The sequence below is a fragment of the Bison bison genome, unplaced genomic scaffold (genome assembly GCF_000754665.1).
Source record: "Bison bison bison isolate TAMUID 2011002044 unplaced genomic scaffold, Bison_UMD1.0 scf7180017864451, whole genome shotgun sequence".
NCBI classification, from domain to species: Eukaryota; Metazoa; Chordata; class Mammalia; order Artiodactyla; family Bovidae; genus Bison; species Bison bison.
In genome coordinates, this window is record NW_011495013.1 from 1493970 (window position 1) to 1517853 (window position 23884).

The 23884-nt window shown below is 40.9% G+C and overlaps 1 protein-coding gene across 8 annotated transcripts in view; it reads left to right on the forward strand.

Moving 5' to 3' along the window:
- LIMCH1 (LIM and calponin homology domains 1) overlaps positions 1–23884 on the forward strand; it is a 248864-nt gene that overhangs the window by 162881 nt on the left and 62099 nt on the right. For 4 of the 8 annotated variants that reach the window (XM_010858849.1, XM_010858846.1, XM_010858844.1 and 1 more), the window contains exons 7-8: positions 596–791; positions 6274–6526. In XM_010858849.1, coding sequence (XP_010857151.1) covers positions 596–791; positions 6274–6526 — 449 coding nt within the window. Of the gene's footprint in view, positions 1–52; positions 239–595; positions 792–6273; positions 6527–7583; positions 7851–15997; positions 16301–19156; positions 19400–19912; positions 20246–22015; positions 22135–22219; positions 22332–23884 lie in introns of those variants that run through there. The other 4 variants (XM_010858847.1, XM_010858848.1, XM_010858843.1 and 1 more) reach the window with 3 other exon arrangements.

Consider the following 23884-nt stretch of genomic DNA (forward strand, 5'->3'; position numbering starts at 1 on the left):
TTTTTCACTGCTTTTTTTTTTTTTTTAACTTTTTGCCCCAGAAAAGACAGCTCCCTTTCAGAGCAGGAATTTCCCTTCAAGGTAGCAGAAGATGGAGCATACTGCTCCAGGATTTTATGAAACTGATTCTGCTGCAAAAACAAATGCTGTGTGCCTTAGCCAGACAGCATAAACAGAAGCAGTTGGGGCTGGGTCCCGGAACAGACATGCAGTTATGGATCCCGAAAGACGGGTCAAGGTTAAGGTTTTCATTTTTCTTTTCATCTTTTATTGTATTCTTGTGAATCCAAACTTGATCTTTTATTCTTATTTCTCGAAATTTTTTTTTTAACATTGTGGACTACGAGATGCCTGGGGATTTTTTTTTTAATATGTGTGATTTTCTGATTGAGAAAGTTGTAGCAGGGAAGGATTGAAGAATGAAATGTTGACTTGCAGATGATAATCAATGTGATAACTGCTTGCTGTAGCCTTTCCACAGTGATTCTATATGCAGGATTTTTTGGAGACTGCTGGGGACTGATTTTCCTGATATCCATAGGCTCTATGTCTGTTGCAGTAATGTCTGTAATCCTTTTGTTTTCTTCTTGAACAGGAGACTGATGACATTGAGAGCCCTAAACGTAGTATTCGAGACAGTGGCTACATCGACTGCTGGGACTCCGAGCGCAGCGACTCCCTCTCTCCCCCTCGACACGGCAGAGATGATTCCTTCGACAGCCTGGATTCCTTTGGCTCCCGTTCCCGGCAGACTCCTTCGCCAGATGTAGTCCTCAGGGGAAGCAGTGATGGTAGGTTGGAGCCTTAATAAACTGCACTTCTTAGAATCAAACACTAACAAAAGCTGCCTTGTTCCCAGCCGAGAGATTGGCACTGGGAAGGCGGACTCCATACTTACCTTGCGGTAACTCTAAACTGGTAGGGGAAAAAAAATCTCTTAATGTTGTTTTTTGGTGATCCTTAGAATTTGGTTTGCCTTTGCCAGCAGTTGGTTTGAACATTGCCTCAGTGAGCATATCTTCTGTTGGAAAATGTGTTACATCATTCCTCCCTGGGTCTCAGTGAATCAAGACGCTGTACAGACCATTAGCTCATAAAGTGTGCTGGAGATTTATATGTTTCAGGTACGAGGAAGGGAAATGCTTGAGTGAGTACCACACTGTACAAGTGAAAATGGATCAACTTCCAGCAAACTGGAAACACACTGCACACACTTATGACAGCTCTGAAGCTTGGGACTGTGAAACTTTAATTGGCATGGTTTTGCGAATATTAGATGCTTATACCTGACCGTTGACTAGAGCGATGCAGGTGGTCCTTCATGTATTGAACACAACCCAGACTGCTTGTTTCTTCAGAGGCTGGGTTTCATTTAAATCTCCTGGATTTTATATCACCTGAAAGGAATGATCATTTTTCTTTACAAAAATGTATGGTCATGCAACCTGATGTAAATTTAATGCATATTTTTTCAGAAGCTGTTTACCTTACTGATCTTGTGCCTTTGTGCTTTTATTAATAAGAAGGGAAGATAGCTTGGCTCTGCATGTATAAACTTGGAGAAAGACTCTCAGGGAAATTCTTTTATTTGTGTCTATTTCTTTTTACTAGAAAAAGAAATAATTAGCTTCTGATTGAAGCTAATATTTCTAGAGACTTTAAGTCTTCTGTCTGAGATGAAAATTTTATTTTATAGCTAAAAGACCCCTTCCAGTTATAAAATTCTATGTCACCAAAGTACTTGGGTATTTAATATGCCCAGGTCCTGAGTTCATTACTTGACCTCTGGTATCTCATTTAATGCTTAGCACAGATTATGAGATACCCAGTATGTGAGTTAGTTCTCTCACAGGGCTATGAAACACTCCTTAGCCATATTTTACAGATGAATCTTAGGTTAAGAAACCATCCTAACATTGTAAGTGCCCCCAATCACTGTAAGTAGCGTGACAATGTTAGCCTCGAGAAGTGTGAGTCCAAAGCTTATACCCTAAAGCTTAATTTACTCACACATCTTTCTGTTTGCTTAATAGATTTTTCAGATTCTAGCATGACTGAACTAATGCTTTTGTTTAGTACTTAAACTTGCCAGCAAATAGATTAGCCTCAGGGCCATATCCTATGTGACTCCTAAAGAATTCCATGGTGCATTGTGAACTGGTTGAAAAACATTTCTACAATTTTACATGACATCGTAAGTCCCACCCACAGTATTAGAAGTTACAATACCAACTGCATGATCTAATTGAACTTTAACATAACTGAAAGGGAGATTTACTTTTATGAAACATATCATAACTAAACTATTGCATTCATATTATTTTGATTGTTTTAAAGAATTATCATTGTCTCATCCTGGTTTCTAATAACTGGTAATGTGGATCCTTTATTCTGTCACCAGCTTTGAGGGATTCAGAGCTTATAATGGGCCACATCTTGAAGGGATTTGAGATGGTAATTACTAATATTGTACTAATATGTGCTGAGGCATAATTTCATTTGCAACAATTAAGATTGATAAGCCAGAGTCTTTTCATAAGTTTTTCCCATGTAGAGAAAAACATGAAATTGAGCTTCACAAAACACCGTCTGTGAAAGAGCATCTTAACACACAGATTTCACCAATCAGCCTGATACCTTCAGGCTCATATTCTTGTAAACTAATCAAGACCTAATGAGGTTTTAAAGAAAAACAACACTTTTTATCTGCCTTTAAAACTGTGGTATAATTTTATCCAAATTGATGTTGTATTTCATTAGAGTTTATGGTATATTTTTTAAGTGATGTAATCAAGAAGATTGCTAGTGCTAATAAACACTTTCAAATTTAGAAGAACTTTTTTTTTTTTTTAATTCTTGAAAATTTACTTCCTAGGACTCATAATCAATTAAGGAAAGTCTTACCATGAAATTTTCCAGCTCCTTATTGGGTTGAGAGAGTTTTCATTTTATTATTACTGAGGCCCACAGACCCATTCAGTAGGGACAGTCAAGAGCCACACACGTAAGAGGGGCCATGATTCTGTGGGTTGGACGCAAGAGCCACCTGGTAAGGAAGCTGTGGGTCACCAGGGTCAATTCAGCCACTCTGTCTTGCTTGACAGGTACCCAGTTCCTCCCTCGCTTTCACTGACATGCCTTCTGAGGCGAGCTCCACTGAAGAGGAAATACAAAATCTTCCACTCGGGTGCTTTTAAAATTAAGAACATGTTTTATAAACATAATGCATTTTGTTAAATGAATATTCTTATCTCTTATATAAAAGGTTAGTTAAGGGAGAGACATAAGGAATGAGAGAAATTAAAGTACTGGAGGAAGATGAAAAAGCAAAGGGTTGGTGGGATATATGGTAAAGTAAAAGGGAAAGTTAGTCGCTCAGTCATGTCTGACTCTCGGCAATCCCTGCCCGGCTCCTCTGTCCATGGAATTCTCTAGGCAAGAGTACTGGAGTGGGTTGCCATTTCCTTCTCCATGGGATCGATCATCCCTACCAAGGGATCGAACCCAGGTCTCCTGCATAGCAGGCAGATTCTTTACCAACTGAGCCACTAAGGAAGCCCATATATGGTAAACATAGATTTAAAAAAAGAAAGACTCCTAGTTGTTGGAAGGGAGAGAAATGTAGTCCCAGGAGAAAGGAAGGATCAGACTTTGATAAAAGGATGTCATCATGGTCATGTGCACTGTTGGGCATAGATGGAGAAGCAACCCTAGTACATTTTCATCTTTTCGGGATTAAATCAAAATCTTTTGAAGTCTTGGCCTGAGATAAGAAGAGTTCTAACACTTGGGTGCTTTACATCTCAGGTAATCCTGACAACAACTGATGAGAGCTGTATTATCACCTTATTTCCAGTGAGGACCCTGAGGAACAGAGGGCTTAAATTCCCCAATCACATGGCAGGGCGATGGTGGAGCTGAAATTAGACCCTGGTCTCCAAGTCCAGAAGGTTACACTGCTTTCAACTAAGTCACGTTGCCTCTGGGCATTTGTAAATTAACTCTTTTTGAAGTGTCTGTTGAAGACATTTATCAAAAAGTAATTGGAGAGAAGGGGAAGGTGATCTGTTTATGTGTTAAACAACCTATTTTGAGACTCTCAGTGTATTATAGGTAATATGTTTTTAGATATTGTACCAAAATAAGTTTCATAGATTATAGGGTTTTAGAACCGAGTGAATAGAGACAGCTCTATTCCGTGCTAGGCCTTCATAGTTGACTGAAGAATCTTTTTATTTCCTTCATTTATTCAGCCAAGTCCAGGTTTTCCCCTCGTCAGGATGCTTTAAGCAGAGGGCATTGTGCCCAAAGTTAGAAAACTGCAATAGTGCAGATGATGATGATGATATCCTTTTATCAAATTCTGATCCTTCCTTTCCCCAAGGCTGTGTTTCTCTCCTTTCAGCAACCGGGGGTCTTTCTTGGGCTGGAATCTGGAGAACAGAAATTGGAGTCTTGAGCTGTTACTTACCAGCCTTGAAAAAGGGGCTCTTTGGGTCTCTTTGAGCCTCTGTTTTCACCTCTGTATCATGGGGAAAATATCAAATAGGGAAACAAGTCCAAGTGCTTGGCAAGGTAAGGTAGTGTTAGTGTTTGGTATAAAGCAATTCACCGAGGGCTCCAAGTATTTTATTATGACACTGAGACAGATATACGTGATAAAAGACTTGGGGTGAGAAGGGAACTAAGTTAGGTATCAAAAACCAACAAGTCATGAAATGGTCAAAACTCCAGAAGGGAGGCTAAAAGCCAGTGACATGAATAATTCATAAATGGAACATTTCATCTGCAACAATGAACAACTTGTTTATGGTCAATGCTTTTAACTTTTACCGTTGTTTAAAAGCCATTAAATCATTTAATCTCCAGGGCAAGTTATTTCATTCCTATTTTTACAGAAGAGGATGAGCAGGTGTATTATAGACAAGCCTGGGAGCCCACAGCTCATCAGAGACAGATCCAAAGCTATTGTAGCATCAAGAGTAGTCAGTGTTTGTTAAGCACTTAGGAGCAGTAGTTTCACACGTATCTGATCCTCCCAACAGTGCTACAAAGTAGGTGATACTATTATCCTCACTATATTATAGACTGGAAAACTGAGGCTTGGAGTGGTGCAGTGACCAAGGCCAAAGTAACATAGCTAGTGAGTGGCAGAGCTCAGTACAAAGTGGATCTGACTTAACCACCTGCGCTACCCACTTCGCCAGGCTGCCACATCTCTCGACCTTCAGTTGAAGGTTCTTTTCACAGATGTAAAGAGGTCAATTTCTGTTTGCTGTCAGTGGAGTTGGACCTTTTTATACAGCACTCATTAAGAGTTTTCAACCAGCATTCAGATGGTGGCTGCCTGTCACAGTAGGGCGTGTTTTAATGACGGTTTCAGTCTAATGGATGTTAGAAATCTGATGAGATGAGACTCAGGAAGCAAGGATACAGCATAATTTAGATACTGCCCAGTGAAAGACTGATGTTGGTAACGTTGAATTCCTTTGTGTTGTATAGAATGCTTTTTAAGCTAGACTAATACATTGACTTGTGTGACCGTTTGAGTATATCCACTGTGTGCACAAACCGTGCGATAAGTACTGTGAAGGGTACCAAGCCCTGTTCTCAAAATATAAAATAGAAAGTATAAAGTGCCAGAAGAAAAACAGATCATCGGGCCGTAGTGTTCACAGGAAAAAAACTGCCTCCAGCTCTGGGTACCAGAAAGGGCTCTGATATAGAGGAATATGCATTTCTTATAACTCAAGCCATTTCCTGGAAGGCAAACTCTTGGTATAATCCATACTGATCATTTTTCTGAATTCCTATAGTTCTTATATGTTTGTGCTCCTTGATTATAACTAATATTCTCCAGGTGTTTCATGAATTGGTTAAAGATACCTCAAAGACAAAGGATTATAAATCTTTTATAATTCTTATTTGTCAGAATATCTAGTGCAGAGTAAGATGTGCAACAACAGGTGCTGTGTAAAAACTCCATAAATTTATTTTTTCTTCTGAGACTTGCAGAATCTGAGCAGGCGTATAGTCCTATTGCAAATGTGTTGTTAATTGTAACTCTCAGACACAGCTAAGCTTACTTTTTTTTTTTTTTTTAATTTTGACTTTTTTTCTTTCCTGATTAGAATTGAGAGCTTTTTCCAGAGTGGGCTAACTTCGACTGATACTCTAGATTTGTTTAACCACATCCCCCATACCGTATACTTGCCATTTGGAATTTTATTGCTAGCCCAGCACACTCTCTCAGCCCCCGTCCTCTCTCCCCAGGGAGGGGGAGCGACTCTGAATCCGACCTGCCCCATCGGAAGCTGCCTGATGTGAAGAAGGATGACATGTCTGCGAGGCGGACGTCCCACGGTGAGCCGAAATCAGCAGTGCCTTTTAACCAGTACCTCCCCAACAAGAGCAACCAGACAGCCTACGTCCCCGCACCTCTGAGAAAGAAGAAGGCGGAGCGAGAGGAATATCGGAAGAGCTGGAGTACCGCCACCTCCCCCCTGGGTGGGGAGAGGCCCTTCAGGTAAGACCTGGGCTGTGCTGCTCCTGTCCTGGCTTGTGATAATAGGAACTACGGGCCCCTGGATATGAATGAGCCCCAAGAGCCACTGTAGACCATTGATGTGAGATTACAGATGGAGGTGGGAAGAACAGACCTTCAGAGACAGATTGTCACAATAGGATAGAAGCTTCATGAAGGCACCTACAACTGTGCCTGGCACACAGTAGGTATTCAACCAACACTGGGCTAATGAGTAGATTTTTGAAACCAGCTCTGTCATGAGGACATTGAGAACAGATCTGTCGTCCATATCCTTCTCGGGAAACTGTCTGACTCCCAGTCCTGTTAGATCAGGTATAATAAGACCTTTTATCTACACCAAAGTTTATCTGGACATAAGCGCAAGCATTATATAAGGGATGCATGAACATGCTTGAGTCATAGGTAGAAACAAACAGTCATAATGAAATGGAAGAAGCATTGGACTTCTCATCTCTTTAGGGAAGCAAGCAGTCTTTCCCCTAATCTCTGATTATGTTTTTGTACTTCTTCATTCATTTATTCAGTACGAATATATTTATTGAGCATCTACCATGTGCTAGGTAGTAGATCTTTTAGGCTTTGGGGACCCAATAGAAGGTAAGATAGAGTCTTTGCCTTCAAGAACTTTACAGTCTAATAAAAGAAACTTATAGTCTGGTCTAATCCTTTTAGCAAAACCATCCTGATCATTGCTTGGTTATTTCTTATAGTCTACCTTTATTATCTATGATTTTCCATTGAGTAAACATTTTATTAAAAGTTGTAGTTATTGAACAAAACATGAATTTTGCCTTTCTGGCAGAAAAGGTTTTTGCCTATCAAGTTTGAAATAGCTTTCAATCAGTATAGAGATTATGATGCGTTGTATTAATTAACAAATGGCTACATTTAATTTTCTTCACATTACCAGAATAGTATTGCATACTATGATTTTTTTTTCAAGTGGAAGTAATATCGGAATGACCAGGAGCTGATCTATGATCTGCTCCCCAGCCTAGTGTGTTAGTTTGGTCAATTATGTTGTCCAACTCACTAGCTATCCTGAAACAATAGAGGAAGAGGAAGGTGAAGTGGGGTCTCATTGTGAAGAGGACCCCGTCAGCCAAATGGACACCAGTGGGAAGCCTCCTGATGGTGGGTCAGAACTACCCACCAGTTGTGGGAAGGAGCAGCCTCCTCCAGAGGGGGCTGTGGTGGCACCAGCTCCCAAGTCTGAAGAGAAAGCTGCTGCTGAAATGCAAAAGCGCAGAAGGCTGGAGCAAGCCGGAATCAAGGTCATGCCCGCAGCACAGCGCTTTGCCAGGTTAGCTGTGCAGGCCAAAGACTGGCCTGGCTGGCTTTGTGCATGCCCGGAGCTTTGGAATCTGTCTGATGTGGTGGAGTTTCCATCTTGTTTTCCCACTTCCTGCTTTACCCGTTGCATCATTATTTCCTACTTGGAGCAAATAGAAATAGCTAATCATCTTTGCCTTCAGGCCTGTCTCTGCTGAATTTTTGGTTACTTTAAATGGAGGTAAAGAGTGAGCTTCATGCTGCTTGAGTAGACCTTATTCTGGTCAAGTATGTGTGGTCAGTCACTTGTGGGCTACAGGATATATCTGGCAATAACATCTTATTTTTCAATTGTTTATGGCTTGTTAATTTTCACACTACTCCTAAATGGCTCTTATCTTCCTTTACACATCACTAGAAAATAGTTCCTTTGGCATGGAAAGCACTGTCTTTAGGAAGAGTGGCTGGCTGACAAAAATCTGCTTACTTTCTTTGTCCCAAGGGAGTAGTAAGTACAATTAGGTTTATTTGACTCATTTCTAAAACTTGTTGATTCAAAAACGAAGGATGGAGTAATTACTTCTCTTAATTGTAACAAAGGCACTGGTATACAGTCTTGGTGGCCTGGAGTTACGGGAGAGATGGAGACCTTCAGCAGCTGAAGTCACAGAGAAGTATAGTTGTACAGTTTCACGTGGTGTTTGCAGAAGCTGATTAATTTTTGTCATGTAATAGCCACGAAGATCCTAACAAATGATAGTGAGACCAAAATTTATTGGACAAATTGTAACTCATAACAGTTTGACAATTGAAATTCCTTTGCCACTTGCTCTTTCATTGAATCCTGAAAGGTAGGTGATATGCCCATTTTTTTCAAGCAGAATAAACTGAGGATCAGTGAAAGTAAGTTACTTAACAGCCTCTGAGCCAGTTACTGCTGACCTGGTGGCCACTTTCAGATGTTCTCTGACCACCGCATCCCCGCTGCCTCCCACACATTTGACGGAACGTTTTCCATCCCTCTGTACAACTCCGTGTGTGGTTATGCTGTGGTCTAGATCTTCACTGAAAATTCCAGAACTGGCTTATATGGATTTAATCTTAGAGTAGCTTTGTATTGATAAAACACCAAGGATATAATTCTTCCTGTCTGTGGTATCCCACAGATAAACATGTCTGTCCTAAATGTGTATGTGCTTCTAGAAAACTCTGACATAAAACTGTGCTTGTGCTACAAGAAACTCTCGGGGTTTCTAAAATTATAAAGGGTAATGTCATAACATCTTAGAAATAAATCCAGATATTCTTTAAATTGCAATTCAGAGACCTTTTGAGACACATGCTGTTTCAGCATCATTTGAGCATCTATGTATATCAAAGACCAGGCTAGGTGCTGAGAATATCAAAATGGAGTATATCCTCTTACCGGTTTTCAGCTTTTCCTGCTTCTGTCTTCAAGCCTGGGGCACTGTGGAAATAAGTAATAAGTGATACAGATAAGAGAGTGGATTTATTAAAAAAAAAAAAAAACGCTTTAATCTTAATTTCCTTGACACACATACCTTCATTTTTATTACATCTGCGAAGTCTGCAACTAAAAGTTACCAAAGACACCATCATCTTTTTTTATTATTTTTCTTGTTATTTTCAAAAATTGCCAATGTTTGAGTTTTAAAATCTCGTTTTTAAAAAAATCGATTTTTTTCCATGATTACTAATGCTATTGACTATTATAGCATGTGTATTGGCTACTCAGGTTGTTTTTTTTCCGATAAAGTCCCTCATATCTTCTGTCATTTACTTTTGTGCTTTAAAAAAAATGTTTTATTGGGGTAAGAACACTTGGTATGAGACCTACACTCTGAACAAATCTTTAACTGCCCAATACAGAGTCGTTAACTATAGGTACAATGTTGTACACCAGATTCCCAGAATGTATTCAGCTTGCTTAACTGAAACTTTATGCCTATTGATTAGCAATCCCTATTTCACCCTCCCTCCATCCCTCGTGACCACCGTGCCATTCTTTGATTCTCTGTATTTGACCATTTTAACTACTTCATGTAAGTGGAATCATGCCATTTTTTTCTTTTTATGACTGGCTTATTTCACTTAATGTCCTCGAAGTTCATCCATGTTGTCACATATTACAAAATTTAATTCTTGTTTAAGGCTTAATAATATTCCATTGTATGCATGTACACAGCCTTGTTCATCCCACATCTTGCATATTATGAATAATGATGTGGGAGTGCTAAGATCCCTTTGGGAGTCCTGGTTTGAGTTCTTTTGCATATATACGCAGAAATGAGATTGCTAGATCTAGTTCTATTTTCACATTTTGAGGAGCCTCCCCATGTCATCTTTGTTGTTACAGTTGTTGTTCAGTCGCTGGGGCATGTCCAACTCTTTGAGGTCCCATGGACATGTCATCTTTAGAGTATCCAAAAGAGCAAGGGGAGACAAGTAGGCAGAGACTGGAAGAGAACTCGGCACACCCTGGAATCGTGGTGACGTGGAGAAGAGAAGAGAGTGGGCAAAGGCTGGGGATTCCACGAGTGTCCTATGCCTCTTCAGTAACTGGAAGTTTATTTTCTGATAAAACAGTGCAATCTTTTATGACAGCTCCCATCCTGTGCACAGACCTAGAATCGTAGTTAGTCTATAACCATGAATTCTAAAATTGAAGAAGAATAGTACATTTGTGTCGTAATATTTGCTCCTGTCCATGTTCCTGGGATCTGACATAATTTTTCCATATTTTATCCAAGTTAGCTCTATTAAGCAGAAATTTGCAGGTCAGTTAATGTCTGCAGATGTCAGTTAATGTCATACTTTAGAGCTACTGACTTAGCATTTAAAGTGGAGTTTAGGAAAATCATGCATATTCCCAGAGAATGTTCCCAATAGCAACACAACACAGCTGCTCCAAACACCCAGAATTCATTTGTTAGATAGATTTTTCAGCTGCTAGCTCTCTCATAAAAGTTTTATATATACCATGCCACCAGCCTGCCCTGTCTGAGTCTTTGTCACTTACTTTTTGCAGCCCACAACAGAGTCAACGGCCATCCTAAATTTATCCACATTTTGGATCCTGCTTTTAATGTGGCAGAAAGTAGCTTAACTGGAATGAAATGCATATCATGAAGAAGGAAAGGATTCTTGGTGTCTGGAAAATAAGACTATGAAACATTTCAATATGCTGATGTCTCTTAAGGCATTTTAACTTCAGTCTCCTGTCTTTGCAATCCAAATGCATTCTGGCCACCACATCTTGGAACCCAACAAGAGGCACCAGATACTTCTTGTGCCTATTTCTGAGCTGAGAAAGTCTGTGTTTGCAGAGCTGGGGAGAGAATGAGGTACAGGCGAAGAAGGAGACATGTAGATGAGAAGAAGGCCTGACTTTTGTAGGCCAGTTTTTGGTTGTTGTGTCACAAGTATTCTCAAACACCTCCTTGAATTATTTTTAATACCATATAAAAATGAGCAAAAGTGCATGAGTTTTCTAGTCGAGAAGTCCCAGGCTTCCTGTCAAAGAATATGTTAGGAGGTATCTTAGCACCATGGGACAGAGTAGGTCTTTCTTATTAAATATGTCTGCCATTGAAGTCAGAAATGCATAAACTACTTTTCCTTCCATGTTTATGATTTTAGTTTATGATGTAGTTAGCTTAATTACCCCCCAAATATGAGACTCTGCCAGAGAAGCTGAGATTTTTGTGTTTAAGAGGATAAAATAAGAACTAAGATTCACTTCCCCTGAATTAAAATGCCATGGAGATTTGAATTCTCCGACTTGGTGTTTCCCATTGGAGAAGTAAACTTGTTTTTGAACTGAATTATAGGTTTCACGTGATTGGACTTCTTTTCTAATTGTTTTCATATGTTTCAGCACTCAGTCTTTTCTACTAGTCTGTGGATCTTCTCAGGCACATAGTAATTAATCACAGAGAGGGGGAAAAGCCCTCCAAGGAACAATAGACATTTTAGAAGTCTTCGGAGGAAGAGCAGATGCAGCTAAGTGCCAGACACATATTCCTCCTTACCAGATGCCTGTGTGTCACTGAACAGATTCCGGGGGATCAGGGACCAGGCAGACACAGGATGTGTGTGAACCTCTGTGACTCTGGATGTAACTGCCCTGGTTGGGCACTGCGTTAACCAGGGAGGTCTCTGGTATTGCCCGTGACGCTCCCAGGAGGCCTAACAGGCTTTTCTGGAGAACCCGGTTTCTTTCAATAGAACAAACTGACTGCTAGTCTGAGCTGGTTGTTGTGCACTAAGTAAAAGGGAGTGAAAGAAAATGCCAGCTCTTCCTCAGTTGAAATCATTATCTCACTCACTTTGAAATATATAAGCCTCAGAAGCTTTGAGACAAGGGCTTTTCTTCCCCCTCACCAGCTCAGGGCCCACAGTCTCTCCTACAAAGATAGCCTTACTTGTTTCAGGACAGAGTTGCCAGGTTGGAGGCAAGGCTTGGCATTTCTCATGTCACACTGGACTGTATTCCTCCTAAGTAAAGCAATGAGCTGGGCCCACTGAGGAACCTCTTCTTCAACACAACTCATCTATGAATAACTCTGAAAAAATAGTGCCAAACCTCCCCCACAAATATCAAGCCAGATAGCGGAAGTCTGCCACTTAAATGTACTTACTTTACCTACATTCAGATGACCATAACTGGAAACCTCAACATTCCCCTCTGCAAAGTGGTCATCATAATTCCAGTCTTACAGGGTTGTCTTGAATGTTAATGTATCTGGAATATACTAGCTCTTCAGAGCTATTGTAATTATTAAAAAACAAAGTAGAGTATACTGAGGGTTTACAATAAACTGACCTTCAGAAAAGAAGGGCACATTATAAAAAGTCCTTTAAATGTTTTGCTAACCGGATACCTGTGAGCATAAGCCTTCATATTTGCCTTATATACATTATTTATTACTTCATAGCCAACAGTGCCAACCCAGAATTTATGTCATTAAATATTTTCTCTTTCTGAGTCTGCCTTGAAGCTCTGAATTTACAGGATTCAAGCAATTAGCAGAATATCATTATGATCATTTTTCAAGTGGGCAGGGAGTGGCTTTAAGTGGCCAATGATATGGAAAGCTTTATTCACCCCCTCTTTTTAAGCCTGCATATCTAAACTGAGATCATTTGAAATGAGTCCTGCCACACTGGGCATTTAGCCTAAAAAGAAACACCCCAGGGAATTTGTAGCCTAGCTGGATTCATGTGAAGCATAAGGCAGTAGATTCTCCTTGCTCAAACTGGCACGGCTGTTTGCATAAATGCATATGTTTTATCCCATAAAATTCTGCCTGAGTTGGGAGAGATTGAAGCCCGGGACTATGGTCAGAAAATAGAAGGACTGTTGCTTTTGGACTTGAGAGCTTCAAGCTCAGGGTCTGCTCCGGATGAGATGAGATAATGAGTTTGAAAGGGCTTTGTAAACTGTAAAGTGCCGTGCAAGCACTGTAAGGTATGATTAGTTAGCATTCTATTGTCAATCCTGACTGAGCATTGCCATCTGCAACTAGCAATGCCAATCACAACTCCATTCTGAGCACAACTCACAGGATCCCTTTATTTAGTAACCAAAATACCCTGTCTCCTACTTCCATAGTAATGATAATGCCTTATTTTTTACATGATGCTCCACTTTCAAAACTGTTGCTGGAGTTATCTTTTGTTTAATGAATAGTAGAGTGGTTAAGAACAGGACCTGTGGAACCAAACTGCCTGGGTTTGAATTGTAACTTAAGCAATGGCGCTTTGACCTTGGGCAAATTTCTTCTCATAATCTCAGTTTCCCCTCTATTATATGGGGGTGCTAATCCCACTGCCATTACAAGGCTAATATTAGAGTTAAACGAATTAACACTAGAAAGAATTCTAGCGCATGGTGGGTGCTCCATAAGAATGAGCCACTCTCTTTATCATCATCACTGTGCTTTTTGAATAATGAGTTTTCGAAGAGATTGATTCAGTGGCCTCTCATTTCCCACTGACCATTCTTTATGGCCACAGTCAGCCAATGCCAGTTGGTTCTTGCCAGACTTGTTGGCTAGGGAGGCAGGGAAGAGAGTCAACACAGTCCAAGAGGGGCCAGGCGGGAGATGAAGAGCAGGGGTGCTCAAAGGGCAGTATTGCATATATTAAGAAATAAATTTAATTTGCAGCCACATGGATGGACCTAGAGATTATCATACTAAGTGAAGCAAGTCATACAGAGAAAAAGAAATATGTGATATCATATGATATTATGTATATGTGGAATCTAAAAAATGATAACATGAACGCATTTACAAAACAGAAACTCACAGACATAGAAAACAAACTTATAGTTATCAAATAAAAAAGAGAGGGAAGGATAGATTAGGAGTTTGGGATTAATAGATACACATCACTATGTATAAAATAGACAACAAGGACCTACTGTATAGCACAGGGAACGATACTCAGTATAGTAATTTTAATGGAAAGGAAGCTTAAAAAGTATATATATTGATATATAAAACATGTATATATATGTATATATATACAATATGTATATATAACTGTATCTCTTTGCTATACACCTGAAGCTAACACAACATTGTAAATCAACTATATTTCAATTAAAAAAATTTTTAAAGAAATAAATTTATTCAAGGAGCATCACCCATCACCTCTAAATTCCATGATTTAAAATTCTGTTGAGAACAGTGGTCAGCAGGGAGAAAGAGTTTTCTGGGCATGATTTTGATTTTGATTCTCCAGAAGTCAGGTGGAGTGAGGACCTGCTGTCACCTTAAGCTGACAGCCTCCTCTGCAGCAGACAGTGGGCTACCTGGTCGCCCAGTGGAGACAGTATTTCCTTGCTCTTAGCCAACCTAATTCCTCCTGTCTTTATTTTTGAGTTGACCTGTCCCATGAGCATGAAAAATTTACTGTTAATCCTCTCTCAGAAATTGGATACAAAGTAGGTGAACTTCCTTTAGAAACCAAGATATTGTATTTACTTATCATCTCTATGAACTGAAAAGATAATCATTTTTTAAGTTTTAATATTTTATTATGATTTAGAAGCAAGGCTGATCTTATGAGTAGGGGAAGGAGTTTGTCTGAATATCAGAAAGGCACCATCAACTGTATTCTCACCCTGCCTGCCCCCGACAAAAGCAAAAAGCATAAAAAAGTCCTAATAGTCTACCATCAAACTGCATTTCTCCAAGAATTTAACGTTTGGGGCCTTCAAGATTTCTTTGAAAATGAAAATAGTCCTAAGTAAACATTTTGACAGAATGCCTTAACACAATTCACTTGACATTAGAAGAGCTGAAAGATGGAGAACAGTGAGGGTAAAAGCCTGAAGAAAGGATTGCTGGTGGGAGGGAGCAGGGCAAGATAAGCTTTTGTGCCTGAGTCCATTCTGTGAATGGTCCTGGACTATCCCAGATGTTTCAGTCTAGCGCAGCTTTGCAGGAAGATCATCTTTATACATTGCAACCCAGTACACATCCTAGGCGTGCTGCCGCATGGCTGCATTCATTAGCATTCCCCCAGATTAGTTCCTTGGTGGCTCAAATTTTTGCCCTGTCAGTCAAAATAAATTGAGTACCTATTGGGTGCATTACTAATGTGCTAAAGAAAAACATAACAAAAAAATGCCTCTTGGGATTTCCCTAGTGGTCCAGTGGTTAAACTGGGTGCTTCCAATGCAGGGGGTGTGGATTTGACCCCTGGTCAGGGAACTAAGATTCCACATGCTGTGCAGTGCAGCCAAAAAGAAAAAAGAAAAAGAAAACCAACAACAGCAACCAAAAAAAAAAAAAAAAAACCCACAGTCATAAAAATATTTTTTAAATGCTTCTTATTTTTCTCAATTTCATGAAAGAATTTGGATTGTCACTTTCAGAGCCATTTAGGATCCTGTCTTTCTCATGCTGATGGGGCGCTGCAAGTTAAATGAATGCTTAGTATTGCTAGTAGCTGGCTAAATTCCAGCTTTTGAAACCCACCCTAACTCTCTGCAACGCTGGATTAAAGTAGTAAACAGATGTCATCTGGACTAACGATACTGAGAAGACCTTTCACTAACAAGACAGTTGTCTGCCTGACAATGGGGATTTAAAAACTGTTTTGGTCTGATCACATGTGGAGTTCCATTTAATTTTGCTCTATCAGTCAAAAGCAATTAAATGATGAGAAAGAAGCTGTTCGAAATATTATCCTTCGTAAAGAAAACCCTTTCCTGGTCCACCAACACGGCAGAGATTCAGAATCAGAAGATGAAGTTGCATGTCGACTGCCTGATCTTGAGAAAGATGACTTTGCTGCCAGGAGAGCAAGGATGAACCAGACAAAGCCAATGGTGCCATTGAACCAACTCCTCTATGGGCCTTACCGAAAAAAAGAGGCAGAGAAATCAGATGGCAGCAAACAACACTCAAAGGGAATCTCAGAAAAGAAAACTCTAGAACATAAAAGGTGTGCACTCTGTGTGCGTGTGTATGTGAAAGAGGGAGAGAATATAATTAGGTGAAGGTGATTTGAATTATAGCCCCTACCCTGGCCCCCATTCCTCTAATTCCTGCCTTGATTACATGTAATCAGTAATGGTGGTTTATTTTGAAGTGGAATTCCAGATAGCTGATCTCTTCTAAGTTCACATGGCAGGGAGCAGAATGACCATGTCCAAAACAGGGCTGAATTCACCGAATAAACTTGGAGCCCAAGCGTGCAGGTGTGCTATATCCACACCACACATGGGTGCTGGTTCACAGACTGGTATTCTGTGACATGGGGCGGGAACAGCCACCTGTCCAGGAGGCTCCATCCTTCAGCAGGCAGAAATCACAGTTATCCCTTAGCTATGAACCCTTCTATCTCATTAGTGCCTTTCAGATATTGGAAGGGGAAAGAAAGGAGCCTTGCTGATTCTTCCCTCACAGCAACGTGATCACCTAGACATCTGATGATGGAGACTTCTCATTAAAAAATAGTCCTCAGATATAGAACACACTTCTATTCATTCTGTCATGGAAATTATTTTTAAGTGAGTTTCCTTGTCCCAGCTTTTCTTCCATCTTCATAATTAAGGAAAGGAAAATTTAATGAAATGGATTTGACCAGTGATTTTTATCCCAAGAGGGATACAAAATCAGTTCAGCCTGCTAAATTTCCATGGGCAGAGTTCATCATTCTTTTCCTTTATATCAGAATCAAAGTTCACATCGTTATTTAATTGCCATATTTCTGCCTATCACTTAAGAGGTTTATAATCTATTGAACGAAGAATATAAATACTTCAACTGTATTTTACACAATTAAAGTGGTTCTTTGGGCAGAGTATTGAGATCAGTGGAGTTGTTCATGTTTTCCATTGTATTTTAGTATTTTATTTAGGAAGCACCAGATGTAAAGATCTGGACATAAACAGGGATTAGAGCATAGAGGACCTGGCACAGTTTTTATAGGACACATTCTAGCTTCAGGAGGCTCTTGGTCTTTGCAGTTCTTGTTGGCATGCCTTGTAACACACCATTCTCAGAGGGCCTTGTGGGAGGGATTTAGTTGCTGCTGGTGGAACAAAAACTTCTAGATAGCTGAGTAGCATCAAGACATATTGATGGGGATCAGCAATTTGAGTTAGGAAAGGGAGTAGCTTTTGTACCTCCCTCTTTTCCCTTCTCCTGCATGCCATTTTAATTCCTGACATTTCCAGCCCCGTGTGTCTGTTGTCACCTGTGTCTGTTTATGGGGACACAGCCCATGATCTCTCTAGAGAGCTTCATAGAACTGCTGAAAAAAAAGAGAGAGCCCCCTGGTGACTTTTTGCTATGCCCTTCTTTCCCCTTCCCCAAATTGAAAGTGAATAGAAAATTCTGTAACCTTCCTATTTGCATAGACTCTGTAAATACACCAACTCATCCAGGTGATTTAGTTTGGAAAAAATGAATAGCCCCATTTATGTACATTTCTAAAAACTTCTATCTCAGGGAACATATTTAGTTAGAAACTGACTTTTAATGCGATGGAATGTTTATGCACGTAGATGCCACAGTTTTAGTTTAAATTATAATATTGTCAACATTAGCCATTTAATGTTCATTTCTTATGGGAACAATTGAAAATATCAGGGCACTTCCCTCATGGTCCAGAGGTTAAGAATCTACCTTCCAATGCAGGGAACGCAGGTTTGATCCCTGATTGGGGAATTAAGATCCCACATACTTTGCCCTGCGGCCAAAAAACTTTAAAAAATAAAACAAAATTTGCCAGAAAGCTTGAAGAAATAGTTGATTAAAACATCTCTCTATATAAAAAAGAGAAAGTATCAGATTTATCATTAATGAAGGTGAACAGTTATTGACATAAGAAACAAATGGGTATTGCCCCTGTGGATACAAGTAGAGAGGATACGCTCTCTGTTCGTCAAGTGTACATTAACCAGACCTAATTAATGCTATCAGAGAAGGCAGTGGCACCCCACTCCAGTACTCTTGCCTGGAAAATCCCATGGACGGAGGAGCCTGGTGGGCTGCAGTCCATGGGGTCTCTAAGAGTCAGATACGACTTAGCGACTTCACTTTCACTTTTCACTTTCATGAATCAGAGAAGGAAATGGCAACCCACTCCAGAATTCTTGCCTGGAGAATCCCAGGGACGGGGGAGCCTGGTGGGCTGACGTCTATGGGGTCGCACAGAGTCAGACACGATTGAAGCGACTTAGCAGCAGCAGCAGCAGCAATGAATGCTATTGGAAGTCAGAGACTGAATTTGAACATTGAACCTTTCTGTTAAGCATTGACCTAATCATACTTTCTGGCATACCTACGAAGGTTTATGGTTGAGATGTTTAATATGTGAGCAATGTTCCAGCTATCTCCACGCTAATCCTAGAATTTGGATCATGCAGAGTGTGTTACTAACATTTTACTGCTGCAATAAAAGACATTCCAAGAGGGCTCAGGGATTCAATCAGAAAACTTGAATTCATTATAGTAACTTGAATAGTGTGGGAATTGGGCTTCATTACTGTCAAACTGAAATCTCATTCCCATCTCTAATATTCTTATGGCGAACCCTGGCTTCTCTTCTTAAACTAAGCTAGAGACTGTTACCTGGTGGAAAACTCTGTCTCATTACAGTGTCAAAAGGGTAGCATAGTAATCCAGGCTACAATTGATTCCATATTTTTGAGAGAGGAAAGGTGCTTGCATCATTCCATCATTCCATTCTGTGCTCAGCCTCTGAATTTCTGTGCTTGACATTCTGTTTATCTGCTCCTCTTCCTGAAACCTGATTTTTCTGATGATGTGGGGGCCTGGACCAAATCAACAGAAACCAAGGCCAGACAGAAGAGGTGAAGTCAAGGGTGACCTGTATTGTGCGGGCCCAGGAAAGTGAACCTGCGGAAGCGGGACTCAGGAAGGTGCCGGATCTGTACAAGGATGACCTGGCCCAGCGGAGAATTCAGGGCAGGCTCGGCCCTCACCGTGAGGCCCCAAGCTTTATCACGGTTGCCAGTATAACAGAAGCCGACCTGGAGACATGGGAGAGACTGAAAGTGTCAGAAAAGACGAGGTGTGTCGTGGTTCCCCCTAACAGTGGTATCATTTGACTTTGAGCAAATCAAACACTTATCCTTCTATCACTCTTTATTTTCACGGCCAGAAAAAAAGAAATACCTCTCAAAACACAGAGCATATTTTTCATGAGTTAAAACTTCATAATACTAAAAATTACAAGGAAACATCCTTTTTAATTCAACCGACTTATTGTGAATGCGTATTTCAATAGGCTTGTTTATTTGTAAGGAATTTAAACTTGACTTGTAAATCATTTTAATTATTTCATAGTACCTAAGATTTTCTTATGCTGTCATTTATGGCATTGGAAGTGATATTTTAAAAGCTGTAGAAAAGCACTATTTACTCAGGCAAGGCAATGATCATTTCTTCATTTGATTAATTACTGCAAAAGCAATTCTGCTTTAGCCATCCAAGTATTTTTCATACATCCACTATATTTTAAAAACTCTTCCTTGATCTGTACTCACCTTAGAAACCTTTGGAACTTATTTCCGGTTCTGACTAGGGATGGAGATGTGGAGCACATGTGTGCCCCTGAGCCTTCACCAGAAATTAAAGCGGAAACTGCCATCCGGGATGACTTTGCCAGCCGCAAGGCAAGGGCCTATAAGAAAGCTTCCAGCAGCCCTAGGCAAAAGTTCGTGCACTTTGGACCAGTGACAGAGATAGATCAGCAGACATGGAAGCGGCTCAGCATTGGCAGGGCGGGGCCAAGGGAGGATGCAGAGGAAGGCATCAGTCACGACAGCAAGACTCACACATGTGCTGTGTCTGCTGCCTCAGCGGCCACGTCCAGCTTAAAGGAAGACCGCATGCTTAATCCACAGAATGACTGCAGGTATTTTCACCATTACACGTGCAAGGAGGTCTGCATGGGAATCACTGCCGCTTTTAAAGGGTTCGCTGACTCACATTAAAGGAACCCCCAGAGATGACAAAGTTTTAACAGGCTCTTTTGCTGGTTGGCAGAGAAGGGAGGTCAGTACCCCAGGGGGCAAGTGTGTGTGAAGTTAAAAGACATCCATTTTGATTCTGTTGTCACCAGAATCACTGCCTGGGAATGCCAATAATTTTGGCAAATGCCCCTTTTTCCCTCAGCCGCATTAAGCACTATTTTATTCATCAGCAACATTGAACAGACTAGATGGGATGTTTTAATGATACCCTTTGTGTTTTTCCTAAAAATATGTTGACAAAAATCTAGATTACCTATACACTCCCTCCTTCCTGTCCCATAAGGGAGGAAAAAATAGTTATTAGTATCGTAAGTTCAGATTTCAGATATCTAAGCAGACACACAATAAAGTAAACCTCCTCCCCCTCTACTTTTTAAAAACATACAACAGAACTCGAGTGGAAAGACTCCTTTGAGGGTTCCTATGAGTCAGGATTCCTTGGATGAGTAACCATTCAAATTTGTGAGGGATCAACTGGGAAAAGACCTTGTAGACCTGTCACCAGTCCTCATTCTTACCGGAGGGCTTCCAGATGTGAATTCCCAAGCCTTCTGTGGGGGATTCGGTTCTATCTATGGACCGGTCTTTCTTCCATTAAGCAGGTATAGCCTTAGATGGTAAAGAATCCACTCTCAATGCGGGAGACCTGGGTTCGATCCCTGGGTTGGGAAGATCCCCTGGAGGAGGGCATGGCAACCCACTCCAGTATTCTTGCCTGGAGAATCCCCATGGACAGAGGAGCCTGACGGGCTACAGTCCATGAGGTCACAAAGAGTCAGACACAACTGAGTGACTAAGCACAGCACAGGGCATTTATAAGATTCTAGATTCTCTGTATGCTAGGTGAGGAAGGGGTAACTTAGAGATCAGAGTCCAGTCTGCACCCCGCTGTCTCTGCATGGTCCAGCAAACGTTTATTTACTAAACATTTGCTCTGCCATCTCCAAGTGAATTGCTTTCCTCCCATTTGAAGTCCCAAACCCCTGTCCCCACATCCTCTTTTGTCTTTGGCTGAAGATGGTATCTAAGGTACCTTAGATTGGTAAGGTATCTTACCAATTTTAGTAAGCCACTCAGTTTTCCTGGGTCTCTTCCATGTAGACATGTTATTAAAATTTGAGTTTCTGTTAGGAAAAAAAAAGATTCTGGATTCTCCCAGGAACTTCCACTCCACCTGTGTGGCGGGAGCAAAGCAAAGCTCTTCATGGCAGGAGGAAATGCTCAGGACAGTCTCCTCCATGCTTTGTCCTTGAACACATGGTGGATCATCTGTGACACACAGAGGAGTTTCTTTGGTTTGATTTCTTTGTGGATGATACCATAAATATAAATAACCTGGGTACACCAGAAGTCACTGCTGGAGATTCAGAGGCTAGTGGGGACCAGGCATGGAGGGGGTGGAAGTAAGAAATTAGTAAGAAATGCACCCTTGAGTCCTTGAGTACTAAGGGGTCATCACTGAGCTCCATGGTGAGTCAGGCCAGCCTTCTTTGACTTTCTCAGGGCCTTACTTAGGTTCATATTCTATTATCCTGTTCTGAGGATGTCACCCTAACTAACCCAGCTTCTGGAACAGCAAAGACTTTCACTGTCTCCTTTCCTAACTCTTTTTCCTCTTCTCTCATGCCACCAATGCTACTTGTCACCAACAGAACAGTGACTTCTGATGTAGATGACTGTTGTAAAAGGCTCTCTCAGCTGCCTCCCGTGCCGGAGTCCCAGGAGGAGCGTAGCTTCAGTGCGGGCGAGGGCCCCAGGAGGACAGAGGAAGGTGAGGGGGTGGAAGATGACAGGCGGGGCCCCGGCCTCTGGTGTGAATTCCTTCCCAGTGGTAAAGCTGTCCTGTCTGGCTTTAGTTACACGCAAACAGCAGCCACAGGATCGCAAAGAAGAGCCTGAAGGAATTGCTCAAAGAGATTCTGAGATGGCGCCAAAGGCCGAAAGATCCGAGGAGGGCGGCCAGCCACTGTGAGCGTTGCCTGCATTCCAGGGTGTGCTGCGTCTGCTGTGTGCGGCTGCCGGCTTCCCCGAAACGGCTCCCCCCAAACAGCTTAAGCCACAGCGTGCACTTGATGAGTGGTGTGGCATGGAGCAGAGTCCCTTAAAGGAATGCACCCGCCCCAGGGTCAGAGTTCTGCTTTCAGCGCCCCCGCTGGGTAGAGATTTTTAGCCTTTGCACGCGGTTGGGTGCTGGCCAGATTTCATTCTCAGGACTCATGAAAACCAAAAAGGGAAGCCCATTCCCGTGTAAGTATCAGTTGCATGAAGAAAGTCCCTGGTATTAATACTCAGTTGCTATGTGAGCTGCTGCCTCCATGAACATTGGCTTCTTCTGTCTTGAGTTAATGCCGAGCGAGTGATGCTACTGAAAATATCTTAAGCAGTAAGTGCCGTTTGACTGGCTGGACTGACGTGCCCTAGTTGACATCCTGTGACCTCTGAATGGGAGGCTTCAGAGAGAGAAGAGAAATTAGAGAAGATGACAGCTCCTGTCTGGAGCCACAGTGGACCGAAAGGCCAAAGAAAATTGTACAATTCACAAAAAGATGACATGATGACCTGGAGAACTGGGATGTCTCGTAGTCACATTGGATCCAACAAACCAGTTCCTTCCAGTTCCATTTGCAAAGCAACATATTTGGGAGGAATCTGCCAAGGGTCCGCCAATAAAAGATAAGAGGTCAAAAGATTATCCCAAGCTGTTTTGACTTTGTTTCTCCAGTCTGAGCCTTGATACATGCTTTGAATATGTTATTAATGCTTTACGGTTTATCAGCGCCACTTACCTGCTATTGCTAGCAGAAACAAAATGATTAAATGATTGGACCAGTTTACCAAGGTTTTTTTTTCCTCTCTTGCATGTAAGTAGGTATGGAAAGAACAGTTAAGTTGTGGATTGTCCTATAAACATTCTTTCTGACTACCATCTTGTGGGCAGCCTAAATGGGAAACTCTTATTTCTTCCTAGCTCACACGGAAGTCATCGGGTAGAGGAGTTGAACTTCTTTCTGACCTACTTGATTTCATTCTGATTCCAGGAGGGTCTTCCAGTCCTAAGAAGATATACATTACTTACAAAATTTATTTAATTTAATTTTAACATTATCAAATAGTGATTTCTAGAGGTAGAATTTTCATTCCATTCTATTGATTTAAAATGAAAGTAGGGAATATATATGGAGGAGGACATGGCAGCCTACTCCAGTATTCTTGCCTGGAGAATCCCATGGACAGAGGAGCCTGGTGGGCTACAGTCTATAGGGTCACAAAGAGTTGGACATGACTAAAGTGACTTAGCATACATGCTGGAATATATAAAAAAGATAATCAACAAGAACCTACAGTATAGTACAGGGAACTCTACTCAATATTCTGTAATAATATGGGAAAAGAGTGAAAAAAATGGATCGTATGTATGTGCATAACTGAATCACTGCGGTACACCTGAAACTAACACTATATTATAAATCAACTATACTTTTAATATAAAATACAAATAAAAAAATAAAACAAAAATAGGT